Below are 13,127 nucleotides of genomic sequence, written 5' to 3'. Positions count from 1 at the left end.
TTAGAAATACAGGGCTTAAAAACAAAGGTGTCATTGTACGCTGATGATTCATGTTTTCTTTTAAATCCACAACTAGAATCCCTCCACAGCCTCATAGAGGATCTAGATACATTTTCTAACCTCTCTGGATTACAACCAAATTATGACAAATGTACTATATTACGTATTGGATCACTAAAAAATAAAAATTTTACATTACCATGTAGTTTACCAATAAAATGGTCTGATGGTGATGTGGATATACTCGGAATACATATCCCAAAGGAAATAAATGATCTCACTTCAATAAATTTTAATAGAAAGTTAGCAAAAATAGATAAGATCTTACTACCATGGAAAGGAAAATACCTGTCAATTTGTGGAAAAATCACCCTGATTAACTCTTTAGTATTGTCCCAGTTTACCTATTTGCTTATGGTCTTGCCTACGCCTAGCGAACAGTTTTTTAAATTATATGAGAAAAAAAAAATCAATTTTATTTGGAACGGCAAGCCAGACAAAATTAAAAGGGCATATTTATATAATGAATATGAATTCGGAGCACAGAAATTATTAAATATTAAAGCATTAGACCTATCACTAAAAGCTTCAGTCATACAAAAGTTATACTTAAATACGAACTGGTTCTTAAGCAAATTACTAAGATTGTCTCACCCAATGTTCAAGAAAGGCCTTTTTCCCTTTATTCAGATTACAACCTCTCACTTTCAGTTATTTGAAAAGGAAATAATCTCCCAAATGTCACTATTTCTAAAACAAGCCATAGAAAGTTGGTTGCAATTTCAATTTAATCCTCCAGAAATGACAGAACAAATAATGCAACAAATATTGTGGTTAAATTCAAATATACTAATTGACAAAAAACCTTTATTTTTTGACAGAATGTTTAAAAAGTTTATAATCTTCGTAAATGATATCATCGGTAGGACTGGTGGAGTTATGTCGCACATGCAGCTAACAAAAACATATGGAAATATCTGCTCTACCCAAAATTACAACCAAATAATTGCAGCCTTACCGCAAAAGTGGAAGAGGAAAGTGGAAGGGGGAGAAAGTAAGGAACTTGTCTATTGGCCTTGCATTAAAGAACATAATTGGTTAAGGAAAACTGTGATAAATAAAAAAGTATATCAGTTTCACTTAAGGACCAAAGGATTGACAGCCGTCCCATATAGATTGCAAAATAGTTGGGAAGAGATCTTTGACGTACCAATCCCATGGCATAGTGTTTATGAACTGACACGCAAAACGACACTGGATTAAAAAATTAGAATCTTGCAATTTAAATTATTATATAAAATTCTTGCTACCAATAGAATGTTATTTATATGGGGTATACAATCTTCCCAGCTCTGCATATTTTGCTGTGAAGAGACAGAATCGTTAGATCATTTGTTTTGGTTCTGTCCATTTGTAGCTTGTTTTTGGACACAGGTCCAGGAATGGCTAAAGGATTGCAATATTTACCTAGAGCTAACCTTGCAGATAGCATTACTGGGTGATCTGAAAAGTCATAGTCAATCAATCAATAATATAATAATACTTTTAGCAAAAATGTTTATTTTTAATTCACAATCTGTAGAAGCAATGAGAATAGAAAGGTTCAGAACTTTTGTAAAACATCACAGTACGGTTGAAATATATATGGCAAATAGAAATCCTATATGGATGGTGTTAAGAGATAGATGGGAGGTATTGAATAGAGTTGAAGGATGGGACTAATAACAAATAACAACAAATAATAACAAAGATAGCTAATAATGTATGCATACTGTGTCCATAATAAGTATATAGGTTGTATGTTGGAAGCTTTTGGGAAAGAGCACAGTTAGAAAGATATGGCATATAGAAGCAAACCGGATGGACATCATGAAAAAGGTGTAATGCCCTTTCCTTCGACGAAAAACGCGAATCCAACCATCACCCCTGGTGAGACAAAACCGTGACTCATCAGTGAACAGGACTTTTTGCCAGTCCTGTCTGGTCCAGCGACGGTGGGTTTGTGCCCATAGGCGACGTTGTTGCCGGTGATGTCTGGTGAGGGCTACAAGCCCTCAGTCCTATTGTGGACAGTCTGAGCACTGATGGAGGGATTGTGCAATCCTGGTGTAACTCGGGCAGTTGTTGTTGCCATCCTGTACCTGTCCCACAGGTGTGATGTTCGGATGTACCGATCCTGTGCAGGTGTTGTTACATGTGGTCTGCCACTGCGAGGACGATCAGCTGTCCGTCCTGTCTCCCTGTAGCGCTGTCTTAGGCGTCTCACAGTACGAACATTGCAATTTATTGCCCTGGCCACATCTGCAGTCCTCATGCCTCCTTGCAGCATGCCTAAGGCACGTTCACGTAGATGAGCAGGGACCTTGGGCATCTTTCTTTTGGTATTTTTCAGAGTCAGTAGAAAGGCCTCTTTAGTGTCCTAAGTTTTCATAACTGTGACCTGAATTGCCTACCGTCTGTAAGCTGTTAGTGTCTTAACGACCGTTCCACAGGTGCATGTTCATTAATAGTTTATGGTTCATTGAACAAGCATGGGAAACAGTGTTTAAACCCTTTACAATGAAGATCTGTGAAGTTATTTAGATTTTTACGAATTATCTTTGAAAGACAGGGTCCTGAAAAAGGGACGTTTCTTTTTTTGCTGAGTTTATGAGTACATGGCCATTATTGCCAGATCGTTCTTCAAGATGTTCAAATGTTCATAGATGACCAGCAGGGTCAAATAATAATCACTGTGGTTATAGAGGTTGCAACAGGTTAGCACCTCAGGAGTAAATGTCAGTTGCCTTTTCATAGTTGAGCATTCAGAGGTCGAGACAGCAAGTGTGGTAGAGAGAGAGAGAGAGAGAGAGAGGGTCAAAACAGCAGGTTTGGGACAAGGTCGCACGTCCGGTGAACAGGTCAGGGTTCCATAGCTGCAGGAAGACCAGCAGAAACTGGATTAGCAGCACGACAAGGTTGGATGTCCGGTGGAGCATGTATCAATACTGATAGGATCGAAAGAAAGGGAGCGCTGCTCTCAGATCAGCTTTCTCCATTCAAATCTTTCCTTAACATTATAATTATTACACGATGCTGATAACGGATCAGCTTCTAGAGAGATATTACCACCTACAGCTGCAAATATTGAGGCGGCTTATTCTAAATCACAGATTTGAATCATTGTTCACATGTTAGGCTACACATCATGAAATATATTGAGACATATTACAGATAGTAGCAGAATAGAACTCAATTGATTGAACATGAAATATATTCCAATATGATTGAAATAGGACTATAGCCTACTGTTTATATTTTAATGCAGTTATCTCGGTTTTCATTTGAAGCATCATTTTATACGTCCTTGTTTGTATCAATTGCAAAGACATCGGCAACTTTGTAATTAATCGGCTCCTACGAAGGTTCTAACGATGATTTAGCCTTATGATGCTTTTGAGAAACCGGGCCCTGGATAAGAACATCTGCTAAATGACTAAAATGTCAAATGTAAATGTTTTCTTTGACTGGTTCTGTATATGTATTACAAATGTCGTTTTTTGTTACATTTGACTGTGTGCATCCCATATTTTTATTTCTATGAGAGTGAGGCAATCTCTGAAATTAAACCATCAAGTGTGTCATTTTACAACCAACCCCATGCCATGATTAGATAGTGAAAGAACACACCAATCTCTTTCAAAATTTCTTCAAACAATAAAATCTAATTTACCAACATTTCTGAAAATGGATATATAGCGTTTTGGAATGAAACTCTTCTTATGTTTCCCCATCTGAGCTCAGGGTAGATGAGAGATGTAATGTTTGTCTCTGTTGTGTTGAAGCCCAATCAAGCAGGAGAGACCAGCCTCCCCTGCACCCAGCTGTGTGTCCATGAAGAGTGACCGGTCTATGGAACAACCTATAACGTTTAGAGTGGGAGACTTTTCTACTGAACAAAGGTAAGAAGAACTCATGGGTCATGGTCAGTGAGTTAAACAACACTGTCTCTAGTCATTTCTCCTCTCCCATTTTCCCATTTATTTTTGTTAATTTCATAATCCATAGGCTAAACCTTTTTTCCATTTTCATAGTCCTGAAACAAAATTAAACAAACACAACACTCCCTGTGTGTGTGTGTGTGTGTGTGTGTGTGTGTGTGTGTGTGTGTGTGTGTGTGTGTTTGTGTGCACTCCCTGGATGAAGAGATGTAATCTCTATCCTGATTGACGTGTCACTTTTATACCTACCTACATGTACATATTACCTCAACTACCTGGTACCCCTGCACGTTGACTCAGTACTGGTACTCCTTATAGCCTCATTATTATTATTTTATTATGTTACTATTTCCTTTGTTTATTTAGCTACTTTTTGTTTCTTTTTAACTAAATTGTGGAATATAAAGATCCAGTCCATTTACAAAATTGTAGGCCCCTTACACTTCAGTGTTGTGATGTAAAAATCCTAGCAAAATGTATAGCGCATAGAATTAAAAATGTATTGTCGGATATTATTCATTCTAATCAGACAGGTTTTTTACATGGAATATACATTGGAGATAATATAAGGCAAGTATTGGAAACAATAGAACACTATGGAAAATATGGGAAACCAGGCCTGCTATTCATAGCAGACTTCGAAAAGGCATTTGATAAAGTTCGACTGGGGTTTATATATAAATGCCTGGAGCATTTCAATTTTGGAGAATCTCTTATAAAATGGGTCAAAATCATGTATAGTAACCCTAGGTGTAAAATAGTAAATAATGGCTATTTCTCAGAAAGTTTTAAACTGTCAAGAGGAGTGAAACAAGGTTGTCCACTATCGGCATATCTATTTATTGTGGCCATCGAGATGTTAGCTATTAAAATCAGATCCAATAATAATATCAGAGGATTAGAAATACAGGGCTTAAAAACAAAGGTGTCATTGTACGCTGATGATTCATGTTTTCTTTTAAATCCACAACTAGAATCCCTCCACAGCCTCATAGAGGATCTAGATACATTTTCTAACCTCTCTGGATTACAACCAAATTATGACAAATGTACTATATTACGTATTGGATCACTAAAAAATAAAAAATTTACATTACCATGTAGTTTACCAATAAAATGGTCTGATGGTGATGTGGATATACTCGGAATACATATCCCAAAGGAAATAAATGATCTCACTTCAATAAATTTTAATAGAAAGTTAGCAAAAATAGATAAGATCTTACTACCATGGAAAGGAAAATACCTGTCAATTTGTGGAAAAATCACCCTGATTAACTCTTTAGTATTGTCCCAGTTTACCTATTTGCTTATGGTCTTGCCTACGCCTAGCGAACAGTTTTTTAAATTATATGAGAAAAAAAAATTCAATTTTATTTGGAACGGCAAGCCAGACAAAATTAAAAGGGCATATTTATATAATGAATATGAATTCGGAGCACAGAAATTATTAAATATTAAAGCATTAGACCTATCACTAAAAGCTTCAGTCATACAAAAGTTATACTTAAATACGAACTGGTTCTTAAGCAAATTACTAAGATTGTCTCACTCAATGTTCAAGAAAGGCCTTTTTCCCTTTATTCAGATTACAACCTCTCACTTTCAGTTATTTGAAAAGGAAATAATCTCCCAAATGTCACTATTTCTAAAACAAGCCATAGAAAGTTGGTTGCAATTTCAATTTAATCCTCCAGAAATGACAGAACAAATAATGCAACAAATATTGTGGTTAAATTCAAATATACTAATTGACAAAAAACCTTTATTTTTTGACAGAATGTTTAAAAAGGTTATAATCTTCGTAAATGATATCATCGGTAGGACTGGTGGAGTTATGTCGCACATGCAGCTAACAAAAACATATGGAAATATCTGCTCTACCCAAAATTACAACCAAATAATTGCAGCCTTACCGCAAAAGTGGAAGAGGAAAGTGGAAGGGGGAGAAAGTAAGGAACTTGTCTATCGGCCTTGCATTAAAGAACATAATTGGTTAAGGAAAACTGTGATAAATAAAAAAGTATATCAGTTTCACTTAAGGACCAAAGGATTGACAGCCGTCCCATATAGATTGCAAAATAGTTGGGAAGAGATCTTTGATGTACCAATCCCATGGCATAGTGTTTATGAACTGACACGCAAAACGACACTGGATTAAAAAATTAGAATCTTGCAATTTAAATTATTATATAAAATTCTTGCTACCAATAGAATGTTATTTATATGGGGTATACAATCTTCCCAGCTCTGCATATTTTGCTGTGAAGAGACAGAATCGTTAGATCATTTGTTTTGGTTCTGTCCATTTGTAGCTTGTTTTTGGACACAGGTCCAGGAATGGCTAAAGGATTGCAATATTTACCTAGAGCTAACCTTGCAGATAGCATTACTGGGTGATCTGAAAAGTCATAGTCAATCAATCAATAATATAATAATACTTTTAGCAAAAATGTTTATTTTTAATTCACAATCTGTAGAAGCAATGAGAATAGAAAGGTTCAGAACTTTTGTAAAACATCACAGTACGGTTGAAATATATATGGCAAATAGAAATCCTATATGGATGGTGTTAAGAGATAGATGGGAGGTATTGAATAGAGTTGAAGGATGGGACTAATAACAAATAACAACAAATAATAACAAAGATAGCTAATAATGTAAGCATACTGTGTCCATAATAAGTATATAGGTTGTATGTTGGGAGCTTTTGGGAAAGAGCACAGTTAGAAAGATATGGCATATAGAAGCAAACCGGATGGACATCATGAAAAAGGTGTAATGCCCTTTCCTTCGACGAAAAACGCGAATCCAACCATCACCCCTGGTGAGACAAAACCGTGACTCATCAGTGAACAGCACTTTTTGCCAGTCCTGTCTGGTCCAGCGACGGTGGGTTTGTGCCCATAGGCGACGTTGTTGCCGGTGATGTCTGGTGAGGGCTACAAGCCCTCAGTCCTATTGTGGACAGTCTGAGCACTGATGGAGGGATTGTGCAATCCTGGTGTAACTCGAGCAGTTGTTGTTGCCATCCTGTACCTGTCCCACAGGTGTGATGTTCGGATGTACCGATCCTGTGCAGGTGTTGTTACATGTGGTCTGCCACTGCGAGGACGATCAGCTGTCCGTCCTGTCTCCCTGTAGCGCTGTCTTAGGCGTCTCACAGTACGAACATTGCAATTTATTGCCCTGGCCACATCTGCAGTCCTCATGCCTCCTTGCAGCATGCCTAAGGCACGTTCACGTAGATGAGCAGGGACCTTGGGCATCTTTCTTTTGGTATTTTTCAGAGTCAGTAGAAAGGCCTCTTTAGTGTCCTAAGTTTTCATAACTGTGACCTGAATTGCCTACCGTCTGTAAGCTGTTAGTGTCTTAACGACCGTTCCACAGGTGCATGTTCATTAATAGTTTATGGTTCATTGAACAAGCATGGGAAACAGTGTTTAAACCCTTTACAATGAAGATCTGTGAAGTTATTTAGATTTTTACGAATTATCTTTGAAAGACAGTGTCCTGAAAAAGGGACGTTTCTTTTTTTGCTGAGTTTATGAGTACATGGCCATTATTGCCAGATCGTTCTTCAAGATGTTCAAATGTTCATAGATGACCAGCAGGGTCAAATAATAATCACTGTGGTTATAGAGGTTGCAACAGGTTAGCACCTCAGGAGTAAATGTCAGTTGCCTTTTCATAGTTGAGCATTCAGAGGTCGAGACAGCAAGTGTGGTAGAGAGAGAGAGAGAGAGAGAGAGAGGGTCAAAACAGCAGGTTTGGGACAAGGTCGCACGTCCGGTGAACAGGTCAGGGTTCCATAGCTGCAGGAAGACCAGCAGAAACTGGATTAGCAGCACGACAAGGTTGGATGTCCGGTGGAGCATGTATCAATACTGATAGGATCGAAAGAAAGGGAGCGCTGCTCTCAGATCAGCTTTCTCCATTCAAATCTTTCCTTAACATTATAATTATTACACGATGCTGATAACGGATCAGCTTCTAGAGAGATATTACCACCTACAGCTTCAAATATTGAGGCGGCTTATTCTAAATCACAGATTTGAATCATTGTTCACATGTTAGGCTACACATCATGAAATATATTGAGACAGATTACAGACAGTAGCAGAATAGAACTCAATTGATTGAACATGAAATATATTCCAATATGATTGAAATAGGACTATAGCCTACTGTTTATATTTTAATGCAATTATCTCGGTTTTCATTTGAAGCATCATTTTATACGTCCTTGTTTGTATCAATTGCAAAGACATCGGCAACTTTGTAATTAATCGGCTCCTACGAAGGTTCTAACGATGATTTAGCCTTAAGATGCTTTTGAGAAACCGGGCCCTGGATAAGAACATCTGCTAAATGACTAAAATGTCAAATGTTAATGTTTTCTTTGACTGGTTCTGTATATGTATTACAAATGTAGTTTTTTGTTACATTTGACTGTGTGCATCCCATATTTTTATTTCTATGAGAGTGAGGCAATCTCTGAAATTAAACCATCAAGTGTGTCATTTTACAACCAACCCCATGCCATGATTAGATAGTGAAAGAAAACACCAATCTCTTTCAAAATTTCTTCAAACAATAAAATCTAATTTACCAACATTTCTGAAAATGGATATATAGCGTTTTGGAATGAAACTCTTCTTATGTTTCCCCATCTGAGCTCAGGGTAGATGAGAGATGTAATGTTTGTCTCTGTTGTGTTGAAGCCCAATCAAGCAGGAGAGATCAGCCTCCCCTGTACCCAGCTGTGTGTCCATGAAGAGTGACCGGTCTATGGAACAACCTATAACGTTTAGAGTGGGAGACTTTTCTACTGAACAAAGGTAAGAAGAACTCATGGGTCATGGTCAGTGAGTTAAACAACACTGTCTCTAGTCATTTCTCCTCTCCCATTTTCCCATTTATTTTTGTTAATTTCATAATCCATAGGCTAAAACTTTTTTCCATTTTCATAGTCCTGAAACAAAATTAAACTAACACAACATTCCCTGTGTGTGTGTGTGTGTGTGTGTGTGTGTGTGTGTGTGTGTGTTTGTGTGCACTCCATGGATGAGGAGATGTAATCTCTATCCTGATTGACGTGTCACTTTTATCCCTACCTACATGTACATATTACCTCAACTACCTGGTACCCCTGCACATTGACTCAGTACTGGTACTCCTTATAGCCTCTTTATTATTATTTTATTATGTTACTATTTCCTTTGTTTATTTAGCTACTTTTTGTTTCTTTTTAACTAAATTGTGGAATATAAAGATCCAGTCCATTTACAAAATTGGAGGCCCCTTACATTTCAGTGTTGTGATGTAAAAATCCTAGCAAAATGTATAGCGCATAGAATTAAAAATGTATTGTCGGATATTATTCATTCTAATCAGACAGGTTTTTTACATGGAAGATACATTGGAGATAATATAAGGCAAGTATTGGAAACAATAGAACACTATGGAAAATATGGGAAACCAGGCCTGCTATTCTTAGCAGACTTCGAAAAGGCATTTGATAAAGTTCGACTGGGGTTTATATATAAATGCCTGGAGCATTTCAATTTTGGAGAATCTCTTATAAAATGGGTCAAAATCATGTATAGTAACCCTAGGTGTAAAATAGTAAATAATGGCTATTTCTCAGAAAGTTTTAAACTGTCAAGAGGAGTGAAACAAGGTTGTCCACTATCGGCATATCTATTTATTGTGGCCATCGAGATGTTAGCTATTAAAATCAGATCCAATAATAATATCAGAGGATTAGAAATACAGGGCTTAAAAACAAAGGTGTCATTGTACGCTGATGATTCATGTTTTCTTTTAAATCCACAACTAGAATCCCTCCACAGCCTCATAGAGGATCTAGATACATTTTCTAACCTCTCTGGATTACAACCAAATTATGACAAATGTACTATATTACGTATTGGATCACTAAAAAATAAAAATTTTACATTACCATGTAGTTTACCAATAAAATGGTCTGATGGTGATGTGGATATACTCGGAATACATATCCCAAAGGAAATAAATGATCTCACTTCAATAAATTTTAATAGAAAGTTAGCAAAAATAGATAAGATCTTACTACCATGGAAAGGAAAATACCTGTCAATTTGTGGAAAAATAACCCTGATTAACTCTTTAGTATTGTCCCAGTTTACCTATTTGCTTATGGTCTTGCCTACGCCTAGCGAACAGTTTTTTAAATTATATGAGAAAAAAAAAATCTATTTTATTTGGAACGGCAAGCCAGACAAAATTAAAAGGGCATATTTATATAATGAATATGAATTCGGAGCACAGAAATGATTAAATATTAAAGCATTAGACCTATCACTAAAAGCTTCAGTCATACAAAAGTTATACTTAAATACGAACTGGTTCTTAAGCAAATTACTAAGATTGTCTCACCCAATGTTCAAGAAAGGCCTTTTTCCCTTTATTCAGATTACAACCTCTCACTTTCAGTTATTTGAAAAGGAAATAATCTCCCAAATGTCACTATTTCTAAAACAAGCCATAGAAAGTTGGTTGCAATTTCAATTTAATCCTCCAAAAATGACAGAACAAATAATGCAACAAATATTGTGGTTAAATTCAAATATACTAATTGACAAAAAACCTTTAGTTTTTGACAGAATGTTTAAAAAGGTTATAATCTTCGTAAATGATATCATCGGTAGGACTGGTGGAGTTATGTCGCACATGCAGCTAACAAAAACATATGGAAATATCTGCTCTACCCAAAATTACAACCAAATAATTGCAGCCTTACCGCAAAAGTGGAAGAGGAAAGTGGAAGGGGGAGAAAGTAAGGAACTTGTCTATCGGCCTTGCATTAAAGAACATAATTGGTTAAGGAAAACTGTGATAAATAAAAAAGTATATCAGTTTCACTTAAGGACCAAAGGATTGACAGCCGTCCCATATAGATTGCAAAATAGTTGGGAAGAGATCTTTGACGTACCAATCCCATGGCATAGTGTTTATGAACTGACACGCAAAACGACACTGGATTAAAAAATTAGAATCTTGCAATTTAAATTATTATATAAAATTCTTGCTACCAATAGAATGTTATTTATATGGGGTATACAATCTTCCCAGCTCTGCATATTTTGCTGTGAAGAGACAGAATCGTTAGATCATTTGTTTTGGTTCTGTCCATTTGTAGCTTGTTTTTGGACACAGGTCCAGGAATGGCTAAAGGATTGCAATATTTACCTAGAGCTAACCTTGCAGATAGCATTACTGGGTGATCTGAAAAGTCATAGTCAATCAATCAATAATATAATAATACTTTTAGCAAAAATGTTTATTTTTAATTCACAATCTGTAGAAGCAATGAGAATAGAAAGGTTCAGAACTTTTGTAAAACATCACAGTACGGTTGAAATATATATGGCAAATAGAAATCCTATATGGATGGTGTTAAGAGATAGATGGGAGGTATTGAATAGAGTTGAAGGATGGGACTAATAACAAATAACAACAAATAATAACAAAGATAGCTAATAATGTAAGCATACTGTGTCCATAATAAGTATATAGGTTGTATGTTGGGAGCTTTTGGGAAAGAGCACAGTTAGAAAGATATGGCATATAGAAGCAAACCGGATGGACATCATGAAAAAGGTGTAATGCCCTTTCCTTCGCCGAAAAACGCGAATCCAACCATCACCCCTGGTGAGACAAAACCGTGACTCATCAGTGAACAGCACTTTTTGCCAGTCCTGTCTGGTCCAGCGACGGTGGGTTTGTGCCCATAGGCGACGTTGTTGCCGGTGATGTCTGGTGAGGGCTACAAGCCCTCAGTCCTATTGTGGACAGTCTGAGCACTGATGGAGGGATTGTGCAATCCTGGTGTAACTCGGGCAGTTGTTGTTGCCATCCTGTACCTGTCCCACAGGTGTGATGTTCGGATGTACCGATCCTGTGCAGGTGTTGTTACATGTGGTCTGCCACTGCGAGGACGATCAGCTGTCCGTCCTGTCTCCCTGTAGCGCTGTCTTAGGCGTCTCACAGTACGAACATTGCAATTTATTGCCCTGGCCACATCTGCAGTCCTCATGCCTCCTTGCAGCATGCCTAAGGCACGTTCACGTAGATGAGCAGGGACCTTGGGCATCTTTCTTTTGGTATTTTTCAGAGTCAGTAGAAAGGCCTCTTTAGTGTCCTAAGTTTTCATAACTGTGACCTGAATTGCCTACCGTCTGTAAGCTGTTAGTGTCTTAACGACCGTTCCACAGGTGCATGTTCATTAATAGTTTATGGTTCATTGAACAAGCATGGGAAACAGTGTTTAAACCCTTTACAATGAAGATCTGTGAAGTTATTTTGATTTTTACGAATTATCTTTGAAAGACAGGGTCCTGAAAAAGGGACGTTTCTTTTTTTGCTGAGTTTATGAGTACATGGCCATTATTGCCAGATCGTTCTTCAAGATGTTCAAATGTTCATAGATGACCAGCAGGGTCAAATAATAATCACTGTGGTTATAGAGGTTGCAACAGGTTAGCACCTCAGGAGTAAATGTCAGTTGCCTTTTCATAGTTGAGCATTCAGAGGTCGAGACAGCAAGTGTGGTAGAGAGAGAGAGAGAGAGAGAGGGTCAAAACAGCAGGTTTGGGACAAGGTCGCACGTCCGGTGAACAGGTCAGGGTTCCATAGCTGCAGGAAGACCAGCAGAAACTGGATTAGCAGCACGACAAGGTTGGATGTCCGGTGGAGCATGTATCAATACTGATAGGATCGAAAGAAAGGGAGCGCTGCTCTCAGATCAGCTTTCTCCATTCAAATCTTTCCTTAACATTATAATTATTACACGATGCTGATAACGGATCAGCTTCTAGAGAGATATTACCACCTACAGCTGCAAATATTGAGGCGGCTTATTCTAAATCACAGATTTGAATCATTGTTCACATGTTAGGCTACACATCATGAAATATATTGAGACAGATTACAGACAGTAGCAGAATAGAACTCAATTGATTGAACATGAAATATATTCCAATATGATTGAAATAGGACTATAGCCTACTGTTTATATTTTAATGCAGTTATCTCGGTTTTCATTTGAAGCATCATTTTATACGTCCTTGTTTGTATCAATTGCAAAGACATCGGCAACTTTGT

The 13,127-nt window shown here is 37.2% G+C and overlaps 3 protein-coding genes across 4 annotated transcripts in view; 2 read left to right on the top strand and 1 right to left on the bottom strand.

The window, feature by feature from the left end:
- The window catches only part of LOC311140296 (NACHT, LRR and PYD domains-containing protein 3-like), a 633,219-nt gene that overhangs the window by 243,752 nt on the left and 376,340 nt on the right, over positions 1–13,127 (bottom strand). The gene's annotated exons all lie outside the window — the stretch shown is intronic.
- The window catches only part of LOC311141762 (uncharacterized protein), a 53,284-nt gene that overhangs the window by 37,080 nt on the left and 3,077 nt on the right, over positions 1–13,127 (top strand). For both annotated transcript variants that reach the window (XM_084177206.1, XM_084177205.1), the window contains exons 8-9: positions 3,825–3,941; positions 8,705–8,821. In XM_084177206.1, coding sequence (XP_084033332.1) covers positions 3,825–3,941; positions 8,705–8,821 — 234 coding nt within the window. The remainder of the gene's footprint in view (positions 1–3,824; positions 3,942–8,704; positions 8,822–13,127) is intronic.
- LOC311142298 (NLR family CARD domain-containing protein 3-like) overlaps positions 1–13,127 on the top strand; it is a 96,112-nt gene that overhangs the window by 81,459 nt on the left and 1,526 nt on the right. The window lies entirely within an intron of this gene.

This window comes from Coregonus lavaretus (genome assembly GCF_964263955.1).
Source record: "Coregonus lavaretus genome assembly, chromosome: 2".
Classification (NCBI taxonomy): Eukaryota; Metazoa; Chordata; class Actinopteri; order Salmoniformes; family Salmonidae; genus Coregonus; species Coregonus lavaretus.
The sequence above is the reverse complement of the archived record's forward strand: the minus strand, read 5'-3'. Positions and strand labels throughout refer to the sequence as shown.